The sequence below is a fragment of the Asparagus officinalis genome, chromosome 3, assembly GCF_001876935.1.
Source record: "Asparagus officinalis chromosome 3, Aspof.V1, whole genome shotgun sequence".
NCBI classification, from domain to species: Eukaryota; Viridiplantae; Streptophyta; class Magnoliopsida; order Asparagales; family Asparagaceae; genus Asparagus; species Asparagus officinalis.
In genome coordinates this window covers 31990424-32013044 of record NC_033796.1, presented here as the reverse complement: position 1 = coordinate 32013044, position 22621 = coordinate 31990424, and the positions used below count along the sequence as shown (strand labels likewise).

Genomic DNA, 22621 nt, shown 5'->3' with positions numbered 1-22621 from the left:
TATATATATATATATATATATATAATGAAACATAAATAATAGTCTTTGCTCTTTTGTGGTTTATAATGAAACATAAATAATAGTCTTTGCTCTTTTGTGGTTTATATCTATGAACATTCATTAAACATATGCATTAATTACCTTAACGCAGTGAATCCAGATTCACTACAGTGAATCCAGATTTATTACCTCACCGAACACGTCCTTCACTAATCCAGATTCACTACAGTGAATCCAGATTCATTACCTCAACGAACATGTCTTTTACTGCAGTGAATCCAGATTCACTGCAGTGAATCCAGATTCACTGCAGTGAATACCGATTCACTGCAGTGAATACAGATTTGTGTTCGTTAAGATAATTAATGCATGTAATTAATGCATGTGTCTGTTGACTGTTGGACTGACTCACAGCCATTGGATTCATCTAGATCCAATGGATGATATTGGTTTTTAGTTTTTAGGCTAATGAGGTTTTTATTAGAACCTCTCCCTATATATATATATATATATATATATATATATATACCCTTTAAAAGAGCCAGTTCCTGAAAAACTTTTCCCTCCCCAAAATAACCTTCAACCGAAATAAATATACCAACCTTATCCCTTACAACATCAGCAGAAATCAAAAGCCCTAATTCTTCCTTCCGTTCCGGCTTCTCTCCACCTTCTCTCCGCCTTCTCCTCAGCTCATCCGATCTTCCGTTACAACTTTTAAAGATGAAATCAAATCACCAGTTCATCCGTTACCCTAAATCTTCCTTCGGTTCCGCCTTCTCTCCGCCTTCTCTCAGTTCTTATGTTACGCCGTCCCACGATCTTAAGCGATAAATTTACAAAGATGATTGTTATTGCCCTAATCATCAACTCTGCGCCTCCGCCATCATCTCCTCAGTTGTCAGAATTTTGTAATCGGTAAGAATGATTTTACTTTTTTGCTCTTCATTTAATTTTGTTCTAATTAGCCATCATCTCCTTTTGTTCTAATTCAACAATAGGTCAAGGATTGTCCGAATTAGGGCTTGCTTCAAGTCTTCATATTACTCCTTCGTCAGATTCATCAGGTAAGCCATGTATTATATATGAAATAGTGATGACACAGTTTAGGATCTACCCTAAATGTTTCAGTGTCATGTCGGACTTTAGGCAACTCTGTTCATGTTCAAGCATTAATACCTATAAGTATGATTTCTGTTGATGTTCAAGCATTAATACCTATAAGTATGGTTTTATATGCTATATGATTGATCATCTTATTTAAAATTGCGACTGGGAGTTTGAATGCCATGTAATATTCTTTCTGGTTCTGGTCTCGTAGGACCTAATAGAAATTTCAATGATTTGATCAAAATATTAATGAGTTATAGGACTAATAACGAAAAACCCAAAATTGTTATACAGTCCATTTTTAGATAAGTATTATACCCAAAAGCTCAATCCCATGAACTAGGCAAAAACAATTTGTACTTGGAAATCTTTATATCGCGAAGATAAAATTCTGGTTATCAATATGCCAGTATTAAATCATATCCATGTGCACATCATGTACTCGGTTAGACCTTATATATTGTTTATGCCTTCAGTAGAGAAACAGAATGTGTTTATAAGAGTAAATTGCAGATAAAACCCCCTCATCTATACCTTCAGTAGTCCCTCAACGCTTTTATAGCACTTACCACCCCTCAATCAAGAGGAAGAGGGGGTTATCTGCGATTCAAATGTCAATCCAGGGATAATAAATGCTTATAAAAGTCTTGGAAGGGTGATGAGAGCTATTGAATATATAGATGAGGGGGTTTATGCAATTAACACATTTTTTGTAAATAGTTGTTTAAGTTACCTGCCAGGTTTTGATTCTGACTCCATTTTGAGTACCATGAAGTGTAACTGTATCCATGAAAACATTGCTGACATGGTCCCTGGAGTTATTAGCTCCTAAACTTCCAATGCTATTCACCATAATAAAACACAACTGTGTAAATATTGTGTTAAATTTGCAAGGTTTGAAACTGGTAGGAGTCAAAAGTATTGTACCTGATTCCGTGACCTAGGCCACAAAATAAGTTCATCCCTTTAACGTTTCGAGTCCCGGATACAATTGAAACACAGTCATCACCTAAATTCATAAGACATTCATATCAGGAAAAAAATTGATCAGGTAAAAGTTAGGATGAATATTGTTGACTAGATTTATTGCCTGTTCTAATTTCACAATCGCTTATGACAATATTCTGCGTGTTGGCTATATGAATTCCATCTGTATTTGGACTCTCATCTGTTGCATTTATTGATAGAGTCGAGACTCCTACATCTCTACACTTCTCAATGGACACATGAATCTGTTGGCTATCTTTTACCCTTAAATCTTCAATCCTCAAACCTTTGCAGTTGAAAAAGGTCAAAGCTTGTAAAAATAATTAAAACGTCTCATTATATGATACAACACTTTCTCTCTTACTCATGCCAAATTAACCATGAACGTACCGTTGGTGCAACTGTGCAAGGCTGAAAACACAAGAATGTTGTGGGAAAGAAAACAGGTTAGTGAGCTATCACAAAGAGATCAATAAAATCAAATTCATCGTATTGTATGGTCATCACCAGAGTTCTATTGATCTTGCAAGAATTTTGCCACCATATCTTGCCATTGCCGTTGACTGTTCCACCACCAGTGACGACAAAATTTCTCAAGTTGTGAAACATAATCCAGTGTCTAATACTCATACCATCCCAATCTGAGCGATTTGATGAAGCGTCTATTGTGCCTTTGATCTGATATAAAATTCAAAAAATTGATTATAAGAGAGTGGCTTTGAAAATTAATGTGAAGGTCTGTGTTTCTGTGTTCTTAAGCTTCCAGTTTGATCATGGATGGCCTTTTAATTTACCTGCATGATTCTTGAACAGGTCGGAGGCCGTAACACTGTTCTGTCAGATGCTCTTTATAAGAGGTTGCCTTTTGTATCCGATAAACCAACCATCATTTTTGGGGCTGATGTCACACATCCCCAGCCAGGAGAAGACTCCTCTGCTTCCATTGCTGCAGTTAGTCTCTTTCTTGTCAATCATGTTATATTATACTTATTCTTTGAATTGTGTTTTTCTAAACAAATATGTATTCATATTTTGTGTTATCAAGGTGTTTACGTTTATCTTTTGCATACATACTCTTGATTTCTCAAATGTTAAGACCAATTTCAGGTTTTATAATGATCTTTAGGTGGTGGATTTTTCATAGAAGTCTGGTTCCTTCGTAACATCATTGCTATTGTTCTTTTGGATGTTGTGAATTGGTGAGAGTTAGATCACATATTCACATGTATGTCCTTTTAACGTGCGCATTTTATTTCATGATATGTTAGGTTGTTGCATCAATGGATTGGCCTGAAGTGCGGCGGCGAGCGGCGTCGTTTCATCAAAAGTGGCGACGAGTGACGGCGAGCGACGAGCAGCGACAAACGTCGAGCTCGATCCTCTCTGCAAGTTCTCTCTTTCTCTCTCTAAGCTTCATCAAAATTAGGTATCTTTAAGATCTGCGAGGATAATGGCAGAGCTCTCTGTAAGTTCTCTCTTTCTCTCTCTAAGCTTCATCAAAATTAGGTATCTTTAAGATCTGCGAGGATAATGGCACTACCATTGCTTGCCTGCTTCAGCTCCTCTCCTGAGAATACCCCTGTGCACACCCCTACTGCTAAAGCTCCTCCATATTCAGCAGCTCGAATATCATTAGGCTGCAGTTATATGCGTCAGTCAAATTTGAAGTTTAGGGTATCCCCATGAACATTGGGGGTTTTGAACAAAACCCCTCTAAACTTCATAAATCAATGAAAACACACCTTGAATTTCTCACTTAAGTATCATGACTTCTAGCAGTCACTTGTCTTTTCTCCGGTACGAATTATCCAACAACTAATCTCTACTTTCTTCAAGTATTTGTTGTGCAACGTACTTTAAAGAGTGGGATGAAAGATGATGATGAATATGTTAAGTTAATAGCAACCAAAATGTACAAGAAATTTGAAAAATATTGGAGTGAGTACAATGTTCTACTTGCTATTGCGTGCATCTTGGATCCCCGATACAAAATGCAATTTGTAGAGTTTTGCTATCATGGGGCTATATGGACACAATTCTACGGAGCTTAAGAATGTGAAAGACAAGCTTTTCTCTCTCTTTAATGAGTACTTGAGCAATATGGATGGTAATAGAAGAAGAAACTTGGAGAAATCAAGCAAGGAGGGAACTTCTCGTGTGTATGATGACACATTTGATCAAGATTGCATTGATATCTTGAGGGTAATTTCTTTCTCAAATAATTAGTATATCTCTTAGTTTTTATTGTAGATGTCTTACAATCACATTGTAAATACCTTTCGGAAATGTTTGTTTGTTTTCTTGTGTTCTTTTGTAAACATTTTACAGTTATAAATGATTATCCATTCCATGCCTTTTATTATTCTCTCATTTGACATACAAACTGATTATGATGAATGTGGTAATTTATTCCTCGTGTTTAGGCATTAACTATCTATGTGATGAATTTTCTACCCTTAGGTTGATAGTGAGATGTATAATTTGTAATGCTTTATGACTTTGTAAAGAGAACAGTCGTTTATAGTTTCTTGTCAGCTTCTTTTCTACTACTTAAAAAATTGTAGTGAAGAAATTTGTGGAATATGCTATTAGAAAAATAGGAGGCCCTGAGATTCTATGTCCATGCCATAAATATATGAATAATAAAACTGGCTCTCTTGAGATAGTTGAGTCACTCTTGAGATAGTACATTTCAAAGCATTCTTATGAAGAGTTCGGAATTAGTCACTCAGTCTTTAGAACTGCATTATAATGCCTGTAATGCGTCCTTATTGCCATGTTCTTCTGATGGAGTTGATGACACACATCAGAGCACTTCTTCATTAGTGCAAAAAACAATACCTGCAGGAAGGTAGGCATCATCAGAAGACATATAATCATGGAAAGAGAAAGGCTTTACTAGGTACAACCAAAATTAGATGAGCTTTCCGAGGATATCATGCAATTAGATATTGGAGAATGTATGCCAACACAAGTATGAATCTCTCATACTGTGATGCGGTAGCTGAAGGTAAGAACTTGTTTCACTAAATTTAACAGTTTAGTTACCAAATTGATGTTTCATCCAAGAAGTTCACACTTCTATCATTTTACAATAGAGATTCATGCTCAGCTTTCTTTTTCTGTAAGTTTAATTAGTCTACTATATTTTAACTGATATTTTGTAGCTCAAAGTTTCCTCTTAGTTGATACATAGGCTGATATACCAATAAATAATCGATGCCTTTGTTGCTACTTGAATTCTGGGTATGTTCACAGGCAACTGTTAATTGAACTGTATACTACCTGCCATATTGCAGTTGGTTGTAGTAAGTTGTATTCTTTTCTTCTGCATTGTTCTAAAATTTTTAGTAGTCTAGAACACTTGCTTTTTCGCCAAAGTTCTTGGAATTGTGTTTGGGTGGTCAACTGCATATTTTGATATAGTTAGTTCAACAGTTCTGCATATCTTCAGGAATGCTTATGTTAATGTTTTGTTCTCTTACATGTCATGCTTCAGTATTTTCTCTTTCTTTCCTTGAACACAAATAAAAATGAAAAGTTCATGATGTATTAGGCTTATATATGCCAAAAAATTAAAATTCATTCTTTCATAACATAGAATTTTGTGTCTATGTTTTGATATTGAGATATTACTAGAAAATCATGTTGACTATGTCTTTTACTTTGCAGGTTCAGGTCATGTGTGCAATACCTATTTTGGAACAAAGCCACCCTCCCTTGATATAGTGAGGATATTCAATTTCAGTTATGAAGTATGCCGCAGGTACAGTCCAACATCCCTTTTACATGCTCTAACCGCATAACAATCGAAGAGGAAAATTATACAGAAACGAGGATATGTATTTTCCGCAGTCTACTTATTGAAGTACTGATGCTTATTGATGCATGATTCTTCAAGCACCATTTTCTGTATTATCTCTTATCTCAAAACAATGTCGCTGTTTCCTTTGAAAAGGACCCGAACGTCCAGTCTTTAGAACTGCATTATAATGCCTGTAATGCGTCCTTATTGCCATGTTCATCTGATGGAGTTGATGACACACATCAGAGCACTTCTTCCTTAGTGCAAAAAAAAAAAAAAAAACCTGCAGGAAGACATGCATCATCAGAAGACATATAATCATGGAAAGAGAAAGGCTTTACTAGGTAGAAAATTGGGATAAAGTATCTTTAAACAAGATTTTATTGACTGATTGTTACAGTGCTGCATTTTTTTTTGCTTTTCATCTTGCAGCTTGATAGTTGCTGCACCCGAAATGGATGTGGGGATTATAATTGAAGATTTGCTACCACTTTTATCATATTATGCACCTTTTGCAATTTATCATCAGTACCTTCAGGTGTGTTATGTCAACCTCAAGTTGGGAACTACAATCTCCTTTTGCTATAAGTTCAGAAAATTGCACGATTTGAATAACATGCATGTCTGCGGTGATAAGACACCATTGTTTTTCCAATGTGAATACTCGTAGCAAATTGCATTTTAACATTTTGATGGGTTCAAGTACCACTCAAATAGTCTTGAGGCTTCTATGGAGTTTGTAGATTAAAATATATAGGACTTATACATGGACAATTTTCGATTGATATCCAGTGCACATATTTGTTTGATAATTTAGATAATATGCGGACAAACTATGAGTACAGCTACAATTAAAGATTATTTGTTCAATAAAATTGATCACTGTAGACCAAATTAGTAACCTTGGAATTTGGTTGTCATAAATGTATTGATTTCTTTTGGTGATACTCTTTTTTACTTGGAATTTGGTTGTCATAAATGTATTGATTTCTTTTGGTGATACTCTTTTTTATGCATTCCGGAACATGATTTACCAGTACAAAACTTAATATTGAAAGTGCTAATGTTTATAAGTAATTTACCTGAACATTGTTACTTTAGTTAATTATGAAGAAAATATCCAACCATATATTGGTTCTTTGTTATATTGGAGCTTTGTCCTATGATATTTATATAGGACATTGAAGCATTTGGAGCAGGTTAAGGACTTCACTCCATGTGAGAGCAGCATCTACGCGTTGATGGGGAAGATTCACAAGAGGCTTAATATGCATGCTAAGGACATGTTCTACTTTGGTATTGCATTGGACCTGAAGCCTCCAGCAGCTGATGTTGCTGCTATCAAGGTACTGCATTCAGATTTTTCTGTATGGTCTGTTCTTTCCCTTTATTATATCCATTTCTTATTTCAGATGCCTAAGGTTATCTGAAATGTTGAGATCTATTAAGTTTTAAATTTATTCACGTACTTGTATGGACTAAACTATTTTCAAGTCCAAGTTAGATAAAAACTATAGGGTTTAATATGGATTTAATCATCTTCTCATCTTTTTTTAGAGAAAAAGAAGGCAAGGTGACCTATTCATTGAAAATATATTAAAATATAAAAAATTTACAAGAGGGATGCGAACAGAACTTAAAAAGTCCCATATCCAAAAGTTGATATAACAGTTATAACAGGATGGGGAGTGAACAAATTGTCGTCGTCACTCACCACAAGCTAGGATATAACAGTTGATAGTTCCCCCTTAATTTAGACGTGGAATCTTGAAGCCTTCAAACAAAAGCATCACCTGAATATCAGTCATCATAATACTTTATAGAAAAAAACCAAATAAAGCAAAAAAAAAAAAGAAGAAGAAGAAGAAGAAGAAGAAGAAGCAAGGCTTAAATTGTATTGGCTGCCGCTAAACCTTCTTCACCCTTTCTACAATTAGCAATTATTTTTTAGTTTTCCCCCTTAACTTCGAAGAGCCATGATGTAGAAGACTCTCATTTACTACCAAAAAGACTAAAAATTGCAAACAATTAATAATCATTTTTGAGCTTACCCCCTTAACTTCAAAGAGCCATGATGTAGAATTCTCTCATTTACAACTAATAAGGGGTGAGAGTATGATTCTGGACATTTTAGCCAATTATGGACACATGATTAAGCAAATTATGGGGTTTATAAAATACATTCTACTGTAGAAACAATGAAACTAAGGCAGTAAGCTATTCAAGGAATTAATTCTTCATCATTAAATGCCTGTATTTGTTGTGCTTTTTTATTTATGACCTATTAACATTTATATATAAATTTCAGTCTGCGATGGAGAAATTGCATCTCCCAGATGAATTGGAGGACAACTTATAGATTCATTTCCTCAAAACTCAGAAGGTGCAGTAAGGGCTCAATTGGCTTGGCCGCATGCTTGGGCTTTCAGACTATCTTCTGGAAAGCAAACTTTCGAGATACTATTGAAGACAGCCCATTCTTGAAGAAAGCGGCGGCTAACCTCTAACATTGTATTACTCGTCTCAAATGTAACATTAGTCATTCAGTTTAGTAGCTTTAGTGAGTCATCGAGTGAAACATTTGTACTGAGAGCATGACTGATAATGCATGTATAATGTTTGGACGCTTACATCACAGTGAAAGGAACTGCTACAGAGGAAAACAGTGCATTGTTGGTAGATGATGGCTGTTTGCCTTCTTAACTTGTAATTCTTTTACATTCTTATAAGTTTCTCTCGAACGGTCAATTGTGTTCAATTTAATTTAAATCTAATCGGTATTGTTTTCTGCAACGAGAATTCACTTATGATAAATTAATGTGAGCCCTTAACCAGCTTACAAATTTGCATTGGCCCCCCAATCAATCAATAAATGTAATTTAATTGTTTAAATGTTGAATGTTTAGATTATGTCTATATGTTTTATCCATTACTTACATTCCATAATTTTATAACAAAACATTATAAATAAAAGTATAAATTTAAAACAAAAAATGAAAACTTTACCACGTGCATTGCACGTGCAATCCAACTAGTAGTAATACTACATACTATATATATATACTATATCATATATATACCTATACGATATATATATATATATATATATATACTATATATATATATAGTATATATATATATATATATAATATAATAATATATATATATATATATATATATGAGAACAAGGAAAACTTCAGTACCAACGGTTGTTCCAAGCAGACTTGGTAGTGATGTGGCAAATCATGCCCCCCTATATCACACCTCGAAGATAGCAGCCTCAACCACCCTTCACCACTCCTAATGTAGATTGTAGGATAAGTTACAGTGCCACATCACTACAAGTTGCCTTGCGAGCAAAGCTTCGTACCAAGTTTCTCCATTTCTCTCTCTCTCTCTCGTCTCTCTCTCTCGTATATATATATGATATATATATATATATATATATATACTATATATTATATATATATATATATGATATACCATATTATATTATATATCATAGCATGCCTTCAAAGCAACTGATAGTGACTGTACCTGAAATCTTGTCCCTATAATCTACATTGGAGTTGTGAATGTGCGTTGGGCTCTATCTTCGAGGATTGTGATGTAGGGGCAAGATTAGCCACGATCACTACCAAGTGTTCTTAAGCAACTTGCCGCGCGTACAAGTTACTCCATTTCTCTCTATATATATATATATTATTATATATATACTATAAATATATATATATATATATATATAATATATATATAAATATTATAGTATATATTATATATAAGTAAATTATTATATATTGGGTATGCTTGGTACCAACCATAAATTTTGTGCTTGGTAGTGAGGTGACACAATCCCCTCCACTCATTCAAATGAGGGACCATATTCACATGAGTTGAGGAGTGCATGAGGATATACAACCATTTGAATGAGTGAAGGAGATTATGACACCTCACTATCAAACACAACTTTTTGTGCTTGGTACCAAGTATACCCATTTCTCTCTCTCTCATATATATATATAGAGTCCATTTCTAGTACGCATAAATGCGTCCGCATTCCGCCTCCGTGTGTTTTCAAGTGAGCTGCAAGGGGTTTTTTTTGCAAAAAATCTAGCGATTTGACCCCAACCCCTCTCTCTCGTGACCCCAACTCCCTTCACCCCAATCCAGAAACCACTCTCCCCTGGATTGATCCCAACTCCCTCCCTCTCCCTCTCTCGCTCGTGACGCGAAGCCCCGTCGCTGACCAACTCCGACCCTAACTCCCTCCCTCTCACTCTCTCGCTCGTGACCCCAAGCCCCGCCGCCGACCAACTCCGACTCTGACCTCCTCCGCCATTAAGCTCATCCTCCTCCTCCGCCATTAAGCTCCTCCTCCTCAGGTAGAGAGTAGCTTACCCTTATACCATACGACCATTCTCCCGGTCCTCTTGCCCTCAACAGAGCCAGATTATACGCACTACTGTAGCCCTGGCACTGTAAGTGAGTCAAATTAATCGATCGGATTGCACCAAACTCCAATGAACAGCACTCTGGTGGGCTAACAGATTCATATGCCAAGTCAGCTTTCCGATAGCATTCTCAATGAATAGATTCACATACCAAGTACCAACCCTGGTTCAAAATTGTACATAAATGAGGGAAAAAAAAGAATCTTCAGTAGCATTCTCAATACAATGATCTCAGCCAATGCACGTTAAGTTCATCTAAAACTGCAGACCCGACATCCCTGCTTAGCATAGTATCAACTTGATTAGTAGTCACAGTAAGAGGAACACAAGTCATAAATTACATAAGATGCAGAAAGGAATCAAATTTTTTTTGAAAATAATAATAATAAGACCCTTCTTATTTCACTCGAAAAGAAGGGGTGCAATATTACATGGATCAGTCTCCTGACAAGTAAATAACAGTTAACTGGCATACAATTGGCCTTTGCCCTCTAGGCTCCATCAAGACTTAAATTGTTGAAGCAGTCACTGATTTTATCAACCACAAAAAGACCTTACAAGGACGAACAAGTATGACCATGTTTTGGTGAATTGATTGAGAGGTATTTGTAGGTGCACAATAGTACATCTAACTGGAGAATCTTGCTATTTCTGCAAGTTGTTTGTTGGCGAGGAACCAGACTTACAATGAGGAGCATTCATCAAAGATCTTCCCTTTTTGCTTCCACATGTTGAAATCCGGTATCCTAAACTACGATTTTTCTTTCTGAAGGTTTGTTTCCAGCCTCTTTATTGCAGCGCCAACTCCACTCATCTCCTCTGCTTCATTCGAGTCGGATGATAATTTAGCACTTGCAATCCCTTCATTTGCCTTCTGTTCAAGTTTTAACTGTACCCAACCTATATCCCGAAGTGAGTTCCCCTTTGCCGAAATCTGACGATTTAAGGGAGGGGAAGAGTGCTTAATGGCGGCGGAGGAGGAGGAGCTTAATGGCGGAGGAGGAGGATGAGCTTAATGGCGGAGGGCTTAATGGCGGAGGAGGTCGGAGTCGGAGTTGGTCGGCGGTGGGTCACGAGTGAGAGAGTGAGAGGGAGGGAGAGAGTGAGAGGGAGGGAGTTGGGGTCGGAGTTGGTCAGAGACGGGGCTTCGCGTCATGAGCGAGAGAGGGAGAGGGAGGGAGTTGGGGTGGAGGCGAAGTTGGTCGGCGGTGGTGCTTGGGGTCACAAGCGAGAGAGGGAGAGGGAGGGAGTTGGGATCAATCTAGGGGAGAGTGGTTTCTAGATTGGGGTGAAGGGAGTTGGGGTCATGAGAGAGAGGAGTTAGGGTCAAATCGCTAGATTTTTTTAAAAAAACCCCTTGCAGCTCACTTGAAAACACACGGAGGCGGAATGCGTACACATTTATGCTTGCATGTTTGGCTATTTCCACGAAAAAAACGGAAATGGAAAACCCTCTTTGGAAATGATTTCAACACATATCAAGAGGTTTCCCAGTTTTCTTTTATTTTGTTTGTTTCGCAAAGAAACCTCCCCTTTTCACTGCCAAGTCACACAAAAAAAAAGCCTCCATAGTAACAGTGCTTTTGATTTCCATTTCTTTAGTTTGTTTGACAAGAAGAAAAAGAAAAAGAGAAATGACCCATTAAAAAAGAAATTTATTCATCATGATACTCTCCAATAGTGCATTTATTAATTAAAAACTCATTGATGTGATATTTCCAAGTGTTTTCACAGCTTTTTGTTGTGAAAACACATTTCTTGAAATGTGACATGGCATCCTTGGTGGCATCCACATTTCCTTAAATAAAAAAATAAAACAAACATGTGAAATGGAAATGTGTTGAAACCAAAAGCTGATGTGGATGGGGGGATTTCCTCAAAGGTGACATGACAGCTAGTTTTCTTCTTTTTTTTTTGGCAAACAAACAGCCTTAGTTTTTTTGCTACAAAAAAGCTGTGAAACAATTCTATCATGCATGTGGGCCTCAACCCGTGCGATTTTGCTACTTTTCCCATTTTTTCAGTTCCACTTTCGCGCACAAAAACACCCTCTTAATTCGAGCTAGCCAAGAAAACAGGTAAAAAGAAAGGGGAGAATATAAGACCATCGAGTGATGCAAGGAATGCAGAAGCGTTTCCTCTTGCATTTAGAGCACGAAACCACTCTTCCCTTGTCGTTCCTTTGGCATTGATGACACATAAGCGAGACCATAAAAGTCCTCTTCTCCTTCTTCGTCATCTTCTCATCTCCCTAGTTATTCATCGCTTCTCAATCAAAAATTCCTTCTTTTCAACTGATAACAACCAGAAAAAAGGGATTTTGATTCGAGTTACCAGGCCCTCATCGGTGTAAGAGCCAAGGGGCCGCTGATTCCTCAACCGCCTGCTGCCATTGCTCCTCCTTCCGGCCCTAGGTTCGTCCTCTTCGTCGTCAATGTCAATTATCTTCTCCTTCGTCTAACAAAATTTTAGGTCAGAAAACATATTGCGTGCACGCACGCGCATGTGGATAGCTATACATAGAGATTAAAGTAAATAGAGTAGTGCTTTGACAATGGACAGAAAATAATATAGAGCAGTATTGTCAAATCATAATAGAATATGAAAGAAAAATTGATTCACACGATGCCGCGGTATCAGCATGAGCAAAGCCAAAAAATATTGATTTATACATTCGATTTAGAATGAAGTTGGCAAGAATATGCACAATTTGATTCCTCACTTTATACATTTTGTCAGAGTAGAAGTTTGGGCTTGCAAGTAAAAGTTGCCTGTACAAAGTCCATATTAGTTGGAAAGTAGGCGGACTTCAAAATAAAGATGTGTAGAATTTGGCTTATAGCGAGGAAAAGAATAAATGTGGATGAGTTAGTTAATAGGGGTGGAGATTACCTATGTGCCACATCACCTTTCAAGAAATCTCCTATGTGCCACATAGGATTTTGGTTTCAAGGGTTTTCCATTTCTTCAGTTTGTTTCATTTTGTAATTTAAAGAAATGAAACGCCACGTAGGATGCCACATCAGCTTTTTAAGAAATGTGTTTTCACAACAAAAACCTCTGAAAACACTTGGAAATGTCACTTCAATGAATTATTTATTACTAAAAGCACTGTTAGAATAGTAAAGCTAAATAAAACAGATTATTTAAGTGGGCTGATTTCTCTTTCCTTTGCTTTTTGTTCAAACAAACACAAGAAATAGAAATATGGTGCACTGTTACTATTGCGGTTTTTTTTGTCTGTTTGTATGACTTGGCGGTGAAATGAGGTGATTTCTTTGCGAAACAAACACAAAAAAAGAAATGTGGGAAAACTCTTGAAATGGGTTGAAATCAAATGAAATATGACATTTCCATTTCCGATTTTTTTCGGAAAACAACCAAACAGCCCCTAAATAGAGTAGTGCTTTGACGATAGACAGAAAATAATATAGAGCAATATTGTCAAATCATAATAGAATATGAAAGAAAAATTGATTCACACAATGCCGACGGTATCAGCATGAGGAAAGCCAAAAAATATTAATTTATATATTGAATTTAGAATGAAATTGACAAGAATATGCACAATTTGATTACTCAACTTATGCATTTTGTCAGAGTAGAAGTTTGGGCTTGCAAGTAAAAATTGCCTGTACAAAGTCCATATTAGTTGGAAAGTAGGCGGACTTCAAATAAATATGTGTAGGATTTTGGCTTAAATAGGGGCGGGTAATCTAGGGCAGAGTCAAAAGTTTTATTTAGATTAGGCACTAAAATGTTAAACGTATATAATTTTTAAAACTTGAAATATTAATTGTTCCATAGAAAAGGTATAATTTAATATAAATAAATCAACAAACCATATTTATATACTAGAAATATAAATTTACACTACTTGTTAGTGCATTAGAATATGAATGTATGATTATAATTGAGATGGTTTCCCTTACTCTACCTTTACTAAAGTTCAAAGTTGAGAGTTTTAGATGGGGCACAAAAGAAAATAAGAGATTGTATAATGGTACACTTGTAAATATAAGTTGATTCAAAGTAGAAATGTTTAATTTAAGTAAATGAGCAAAATTGACCAGCGTATTGCCGCAGTATCTGCGTGATAAGAATCAAACATATAGTTGAAGTATTTGGACTAAAAATACATTGTACATCTAATACTTTGAATAAAATAGCAAGTTAAAGCGAAATATATCATCTTACAATGATACAATACTAAACATATAATAGTTCAAAATTAATTCTTTTAAGTTTGTTAGATCCAAGGTGATCTAGAAAGTGTGTCTAAAAGTAGATGAAGGTAAAACTTTCGGTTTATAGATAAAAATTCTTTTAAAAAAATGAGTGAGTTTAAAAAAAAGAGGTAAAAAAACATCTATAGTTCACTATGCTACGACGTTAACATGGAAAAAGCTAAAATATAATGGTTAAGACATTTGGTTACATAATACATCTTACCATTTAGAAAAAAAAAACAACTATGAATATGAGTGGCTCAAAAAACGGACAGGAAAAAATGTTGAGAACTCAAGAAAGGAAGCAGAAAAACTGGATTTTCTGTCAAAAGTCGACTCATGCACAGGCATAAGTCGACTTATGGCAAGTCGACTTATGCCCATGTATGAGTCAACTTACGTTCTGCCCTCCAGTTGTCAGTTTCATCTCGGTCAAGTTGACATATGGACATTGTTAAGTCGACTTACGTTCTGCTCTCTAGTTGTTGTTTTGCGCTCGGTCAAGTTGACTTATGCCGACTGTTAAATCAACTTATGGTAAGTCGACTTGTTCCCTCTAATAAGTCGACTTACGATAGTTTTTCAGGCTGAGTTTGGTTTCCTGTTTGGATTCTGTTTGGGTTTGATATAAGTAGGAATATGTTGACTTCTAGGGTTTAAGCAAGGATGTTTTGAGCAGTTTTTGAGAGAGAATTGTGCAGCCTTTGTGGGAGAGTTTGTGAGAGATATTGAGAGTTTGTTTAAGGTATTATTGGTGAGTTTTGTAACTCTATTTGTATTCTCTTGATTTCTAATAGTAAGAACTCCCCCCTCTTTGCCCCGTGGACGTAGGTAACTTGCTGAACCACATAAAATTCGTTTTGTCTTGCTGTGGTATTGTGTTTGGCTTATTGGTTATGATTTATCTTGTTTTCGTTCGTGCACTATTTGTGTGGTTTCGAGCTTCCGCCACGCACAACAAGTGGTATCAGAGCTAGGTTTGTCTTGGGGCTTGTTCAAGGATTTGCTGAAGGATTCATATTTGAAGAGTTAGATCGACAACATGGGAGAAGAAAGCACATCAGGTTCATCTCTTACGAAGGCGATACAGAGTCTGAGTATTAATAATACGAAGATTGATGTTCAGAAGTTCGACGACAAGATTAATTTTGGCTTATGCAGGTGCCAGATAATGGATGTATTGGAAGCACAGAATTTGGAGGAGACTCTTGAGTTACAAGAGAAACCCGCTGACATGAAGGACAATGTTTGGAAGAAGATGAATAGTAGGGCCTGTGGAGTTATTCGGTCATGCTTGATACCAAATCTTATATATAACGTGATGAACGAGACATTGGTAAAGAGAATGTGGGAAACACTCAATGAGAAGTATCTTATGATGAGCATTAAGAATCAGTTTCACTTGAAGAAGATGTTTTACCAGTTCAAGATGAAGAGGGGAGTTTCCATTAGGGAGCATGTAAACAATTTTACGAAGCTACTTTCAGATATGACCAATGTGGACATCATGGTTGAGGATGAAGACAAGCGATGCTAATTTTGTGTTCGTTGCCCGAGGATGATTATGGTACGTTCGTTCTTACTATGATCAATGGAAGAACTACTGTTAACTATAAGGAAGTGACCTCAGCATTGGTGAATTATGAGCTGAGGAAGAGTGATGACGAACCCTCCGAGAAGGTATCGGGAGATACATTAGCAGTTCGAGGCCACAGTCCAAACCGTCACTAAGTCAACTGCTCAAAATTGAAGAACAGATGTGCCTATAAGAGTGTTGGTAGAAATCAATGTCGTTATTGTAAAGAAGAGGGACATTGAAAGATTGACTGCCCAAAGTGGAAGGATAAAGCCGGAAAGAATAAGGGGAAAGTTGTACAAGCTTCAGAAGTGAATGTTGTAAAAGGTGTTCGCGAACATTCAGATTCAGATTCTTCGGGCTATTCGTGCTCTGCACTACTGTCGGTTTGCTATGTCGACTCTACGGATTGGATGTTAGATTCGGGAGCCACATATCATATTTTGTCCTAGGAGAGATTAGTTTTCCAGCTTTGAGGAGCTAGAAAGAGGGGATACCGTGCTTATGGGAAATGATCACGTATGCCCTATTGGTGGTATTGGTTCAGTCCGGATCAGGATGCATGACGGTATGGTGAGGGAGTTGAAAGAAGTGAGGTTCGTACCGCAGTTGACGAAGAACATCATTTCTCTTAATACTTTGGAAGCTGCTGATTATCGGGTGACCTTAGAGGATGCTATAGCAAAGGTCACGAAGGGTTCTATGGTGGTGATGCAAGGTGTCAGGGAAAACAACCTATACTACTTGAAGGGCAAGACAGTTATAGGTGGTCTGACAGCTTCTATCACTACAGAGGAGGACACTACCATCCTACAGCACATGAGACTGGGATGCACAGGTGATAGGTCCCTATAGTCATTAGCGAAACATGGGCTATTAAAAGGTGCTAAGACCTGTAAGATAGAGATGTGTGAGTATTATGTACTTGGGAAGAAAACTAGAGTAAAATTTGGTACCACTATTCACAACACCCAAGGTATATTAGATTACTTTCACACAGATGTTTAGGACCCTTCCAAGAACAATTCACTTGGTGGGGCCAACTATTTTGTTACTTTTATTGATGACTATTCCAGGAGGAATTAGATATACTCTATCAAGCATAAATATGAGGTCTTGGATATTTTTTTGGAGTGGAAGAAGAAAGTGGAGCTGCAGACTAGTAGAAAGGCGAAGACTCTACGTTCAGATAACGATGGAGAGTATAAGAGTGAACCGTTTCTATAGTTTTGCTAGGATCACAGCATTAAGCAACACTTTACAGTTCGAGAGACACCGCAACAGAACAAAGTGGCTGAGAGATTGAACCATACATTGTTGGAGAAGGTACGATGTATGATGACGCAGAGTGGATTGCGTAGATCTTTTTGGGCCGAGGCGTTGGTTTATGTGAGCTATCTCGTTAATAGGTTGCCGTGCACTGTGATACAGGGGAAGACTCATTTGGAGCGTTGGTCTGGTTCGGTAGCTAGTGACTATGAGTCGCTTCGGATATTTGGGTGTCCTGCTTATTATCATGTTAGTGATGGTAAATTGAATCTGAGGGTGAGGAAGGTAGTCATTGTGGGATTTAAAGATAGAGTTAAAGGCTTCAAGTTATGGGATCCACGGGACAAGAAGATAGTTATTAGCATGGATGTCACATTTGATAAGGCATACATGATGAGGCCTCAAGTTCCTCGGCAGGTGGAGGAAGACCAAATTCGAGAGATATCATAGTAGGTGGAGGATGATGTGACTCCACCTACTCTAGATAGTATTGTATCCATTGAGGCTCCTACAGAGGTGATACTGGGAGGAGATGGCATGATAACTGGGCAGATAGAGGATACAGTGGATTGTGAGACTCAGGAGCAGGGTCATGTTCAGGAGTATATTACAGCGAATAGACCTAGAAGGGTGATTCTTCGGCCAGCTAGGCATAATGATGTCATGGTCGCATATGTATTATCAGTGGAGGTCGTTGATGATATGGTTCTATCCAAATTTAGGAAGGCAGAGTCTAACCCCAATTCGATCAGGTGGAGGGAAGCTATGGATGAGGAGATATGGTCTCTTTAGAAGAATGATACTTGGAAACTTACAAGACTACCTAAGAGGAAGAAAGCTATTGGTTACAAGTGAGTATATGCAAAAAAAGAGGGATCTTCTATTGGGGACATTAGGTACAAAGCCAGATTGGTTGCTAAGGGATATGCACAGCTTGAGGGCGTTGATTACAATGAGGTATTTTCACCCGTTGTGAAGCATTCATCGATTCGGATTTTATTGGCATTGGTGGCACAGTTGGATTTGGATTTGGTCCAAATGGATGTGAAGACAGCCTTTCTACACGGAGATTTAGATGAGGAGATCTCCATGATACAATCCTTAGGATTCAAAGCTGTAGGAAAAGAAGATTTAGTGTGTAAGCTGAAGAAGTCTCTTTATGGTTTGAAGCAATCACCACGACAGTGGTACAAGAGATTCGGCAGCTTCATGATTGGTCATGGGTACACGAAGAGCCCATATGACCCATGTGTTTACATGCATAAGCTATAGGATGGTGAGTACATATATTTGCTATTATATGTTGATGATATGCTTATTACTTCTAAAAAATTCTTCGGCTATTTAAAAGTTGAAAAAGGAACTGTTATCCGAGTTCGAGATGAAGGGTATTGGAGAAGCAAAGAAGATATTGGGTATGGAGATCGAGAGAGACATGGTGAAGGGAAGTTTAAAGCTTACACAGTGGAGTTACTTACAGAATATGTTGAAGAAATTCAGCTTTAATGGCAATACAAAAGCAGTTAGCACTCCATTGTCTCCTCACTTCAAGCTTTCAGCTAATATGTCATCTATTTCAGTTGATGACAGAGATTATATGTTGAAGGTTCCATATGCCAGTGCAATTGATAGTTTGATGTATGTGATGGTGTGTACGAGGCCAGATTTGACACAGGCCGTGAGCATGGTATCGAGGTACATGCATAACCCCGGGAAGGGTCATCGGGAGGCTGTGAAGTGGATTCTATGATATGTTAAAGGCACCATGTATGTTGGATTGATTTTTTAGAAGAGTGAGAAGAATGGGCAGGATTGTATTGGTTACATGGATTCAGACTATGTTGGGGAACTTGACAAGCGCCGGTCTACTTCAGGATATGTGTTAACATTGGCAAGGGCATCGGTTTATTGAAGATGTACACTTAAGTCTACAGTAGCTCTCTCTACTACAGAGGTGGAGTATATGACGGTGACTGAAGCTGTTAAGGAGGCTTTGTGGTTGCGTGGATTATTGGAGGACTTGGGGATTACACATGAGACTCTTCGGATATATTGTGATAGCATGTCGTCTATCTATTTAGTGAAGAACCAGGTTTATCATACACACACAAAGCATATAGATGTCAGATTCAACTTTGTTCATGATGTTTTGGATGATGGAGACGTCATATTAGAGAAGATCCACACAAAGGACAAACCTACGGATATGTTGACCAAAGTTATTCCAGTTGTGAAGTTTGGTTATTGTTTGAAGCTATTAAACATTCTTTAATGTTGAGGGCCTTTAGAGGCCATTTGGGTGAACTACGTTCGGCTTGATTCATTGGGCAAGGGGATACGTAGGCAATCTTTCAGATACAGCCGGTTGGATTTGTTGATTTCGATGGGGGGGGGGATTGTTTGAGCTCTCGTTTGGGTTCCCGATTTGTTATGGATTAAGTCTATTATCATGGGTAGATTCCACTTCACACTGGACGTAACAAGTGGGATATTTGGATGATTTGGTGTCGGCTCAGTTTTGGGAGAAACTTCGCCGAGGTGGAGATTTGTTGAGAACTCAAGAAAGAAAGCAGAAAAACTAGATTTTCTGTCATAAGTCAACGAATGCACCTGCATAAGTTGACTTATGACCATGCATGAGTCAACTTATGTTCTGCCCTCTAGTGGCTAGTTTCATCTCGGTCAAGTCGACTTATGGACACTGTTAAGTCGACTTACGTTCTGCTCTCTAGTTGTTGTTTTGCGCTCGGTCAAGTCGACTTATGCCGACTGTTAAGTTGACTTATGGTAAGTCTACTTGTTCCCTCGGAACAGTCGACTTACGATGGTTTTTTAGGCTGAGCTTGTTTCCTGTTTGGATTCTGTTTGAGTTTGATATAAGTAGGAATACGTTGACTTCTAGGGTTTAAGCAAGGACGTTTTGAGCAGCTTTTGAGAGAGAATTGTGCAGCCTTGGTGGGAGGATTTGTTAGAGATCTTGAGAGTTTGTTTAAGGGTTCATTGGTGAGTTTTGTAACCCTATTTATATTCTCTTGATTTCTAATAGTAAGAACTCCCTCCTTCTTGCCCCGTGGACGTAGGCAACTTGCCGAACCACGTAAAATTCGTTTGTCTTGCTGTGGTATTGTGTTTGGCTTATTGGTTATGATTTATCTCGTTCTTATTCGTACACTATTTGTGTAGTTTCGAGCTTCCGCCACGCACAATAAAAAATGGATTATATATTTAGTTAAAAAATACACAGTAGCTGACCACTTAAAACAAAAATATAAAGACTCACAATGTATACCAAACCGTTGAACTACAAAATTGATTTCAAAATAATGTTAAGTATTTTGTGTTTAAAAGTAGCTTTGAGAATGAGTGAGTTTAAAAATAAATAGTATGAATTTAGATTTAGAACGAAAATATACAAGGTTATAACAAAATGTAGAAACTCATATATAAGTTGGTGAAAAATGTAAAGTGAGTTTAAGATTTGTTCGAATGAGTGTTTTGAATCTCAAGAATGATCTTGGAGGTGAGTGATTCTAATAATAAATGAAGGCAAGATTTTGGGCGTATACACAATAAATCGTTTTAGGAAGAGAGTAAGTTTAAAAAGCAATGAGCTAAAATTTTGAGTTTATACACAAAAAATATTTCGATGCTACCTCATTAGCATGGAAAATAAAAGTAGAAATGCAGCACTATTAAGTATTTGATTTATAAAATATGTGACGTACCACAACAGTAGAATTTCTATGAAAACCACCCATATAAAAGTGGGATGGTTTACACCATTAATATAATAACCATAATTCTCAAACTAACCATTTAACCACTTATGAGTGGTATAGATTACCGTAGTGGATAGGATGTTCTGATAGAATCCCTATTCTATCTAACCACTTAGAATAAAATTTTACATGTTAAAATAAAATCTAACAACTTACTCGTATAGAAACTGCCAGATTACTTTTAACATAAGGGAAAGAGCATATTTGCAAAGTAGGTGAATTTAAAAATAAATGACCATAAAACCTTGAACTTATAGGAAATAACTCATCTACCATTTGTGGCATTACAACAACATGAAAAAAATCTCTAAAAGAATGCTTAAGCAGTTGGTCTAAAACATTGTATACCTAGATTCTTAGAAAAGAAATATAGTAAGTCAAAGTGGAATATACCAACATAAACCATATGTATAAACCGTCACAAATTGAGCTTAAAAATAGTTGGTGTAGTTTCTAAGAGTGATTTTCTAGGTGTGTAGTTTAAAAATAAATAGATCTAATAAAGATATCCTTGTAATGGGCAAGTTTAAAAATAAACAACGATAAGATTTATAGCTAAATAACCCATCTACATGTGCATCTTATGATATAACAAATTTATGAAATATAAATTAAGTTTAAGACTAATTCATTAGAGTATTTTAGGTCAAAGACTAATTATGAAGTGAGTGAATTTAAAAAATGAGAACTTTGGGTTTACAGCAAAAAAAAAAACTCTTTATACAGTCCTTCATTATATTATTAATATTATATTATTAGAGTTCATGGAGTATTTGAGGTTTATGATTAAATTTTCAAGTGGATGGGCTTAAAAGTAAATTGGGTTAGCTTATTAGGTTTATAAATAAAAATTTTATTTATTTTATTATTACTTTTAACTACACTGAACTGGTGTTGCACAGCTGAGAAAATTTTCAAACCCCGCGAAACATTATATATTTGAGATGAGTTTTGGAGTGGTGCACTTATAAGCAAATTATGTTGAACATTAGGTTTGTAAACAAAAATTACACATCGTCTCTTTTAACAATAAGTTATTAGCATAGACTGTAAAATAAACAGTGTCAAGCTAAAGTACTAAGCCTAATAACTTTAGTATATAGATATTTTTTCTCAAAACTCGGGTGTTCGCTTGCCCAACCAGAGATGAGCGTGGATTAGTGGTGTCCAAAAAGCCCGCGGCTCGGGCCGGAACCCGGCCAGGGCCCAGGGTCGGCCTGAAAACCCGGGCCAAACCCGGGTCCGGGCCCAGGCTCGGGTCAGTGCAAACTCGCTCGGTCCAGATCCGGGCCCGGCCCAGAACAGTACCGGCTCCGGTCCGGCGCCAGGCCGAGTGGCCTGGGCCCGGGCCCGGCCCGGGTAACAAAGGTCACCCTGGGTTGACCGTTGTCGAAAAAACAGGGCAGGCCCGGCTC

General features: G+C 37.1%; 2 protein-coding genes across 4 annotated transcripts; one reads left to right on the top strand and one right to left on the bottom strand.

Annotated features, from left to right (window-relative positions):
- On the bottom strand, positions 1675-2434 carry LOC109834898 (polygalacturonase-2-like). Its single transcript, XM_020402916.1, has 4 exons — positions 2428-2434; positions 2201-2383; positions 2038-2119; positions 1675-1952 (listed from the first exon to the last, which is right to left on the bottom strand). Exons 1-4 carry the CDS (start codon positions 2432-2434, stop codon positions 1835-1837), a joined length of 390 nt encoding a protein of 129 aa, XP_020258505.1. The 3' UTR covers positions 1675-1834.
- On the top strand, positions 2458-8583 carry LOC109833671 (cell division cycle protein 27 homolog B-like). Of its 3 annotated transcripts, none has more exons than XR_002245311.1 (5): positions 2458-2833; positions 2911-3048; positions 3366-4999; positions 6335-6440; positions 7080-7225. XR_002245311.1 is itself a non-coding variant. In XM_020401424.1 (5 exons), exons 3-5 carry the CDS (start codon positions 4114-4116, stop codon positions 8259-8261), a joined length of 384 nt encoding a protein of 127 aa, XP_020257013.1. In that variant the 5' UTR covers positions 2469-2833; positions 2911-3048; positions 3366-4113; the 3' UTR covers positions 8262-8583. The 3 variants fall into 3 exon arrangements, 2 of the variants coding, with proteins under 2 accessions (XP_020257013.1, XP_020257012.1); XM_020401424.1 differs by lacking the exon at positions 6335-6440 and adding an exon at positions 8211-8583 and having other exon boundaries at positions 2469-2833; positions 3366-4299; positions 7102-7248; XM_020401423.1 differs by lacking the exons at positions 2458-2833; positions 2911-3048; positions 3366-4999 and adding exons at positions 5009-5107; positions 5770-5863; positions 8211-8583 and having other exon boundaries at positions 7102-7248.

What these genes read in the sequence shown, in the direction of transcription:
- LOC109833671 (XM_020401423.1), top strand. Translation starts at nt 5,056, where the DNA reads ATGTATGCCAACACAAGTATGAATCTCTCATACTGTGATGCGGTAGCT. An exon ending in AGTTATGAAGTATGCCGCAG is followed by an intron (nt 5,864 to 6,334) that starts GTACAGTCCAAC and finishes TTCATCTTGCAG; the next exon opens with CTTGATAGTTGCTGCACCCG. An exon ending in CTGATGTTGCTGCTATCAAG is followed by an intron (nt 7,249 to 8,210) that starts GTACTGCATTCA and finishes TATAAATTTCAG; the next exon opens with TCTGCGATGGAGAAATTGCA.
- LOC109834898 (XM_020402916.1), bottom strand. An exon ending in CGATTGTGAAATTAGAACAG is followed by an intron (nt 2,120 to 2,200) that starts GCAATAAATCTA and finishes TTATGAATTTAG; the next exon opens with GTGATGACTGTGTTTCAATT. An exon ending in GGCCTAGGTCACGGAATCAG is followed by an intron (nt 1,953 to 2,037) that starts GTACAATACTTT and finishes TATGGTGAATAG; the next exon opens with CATTGGAAGTTTAGGAGCTA.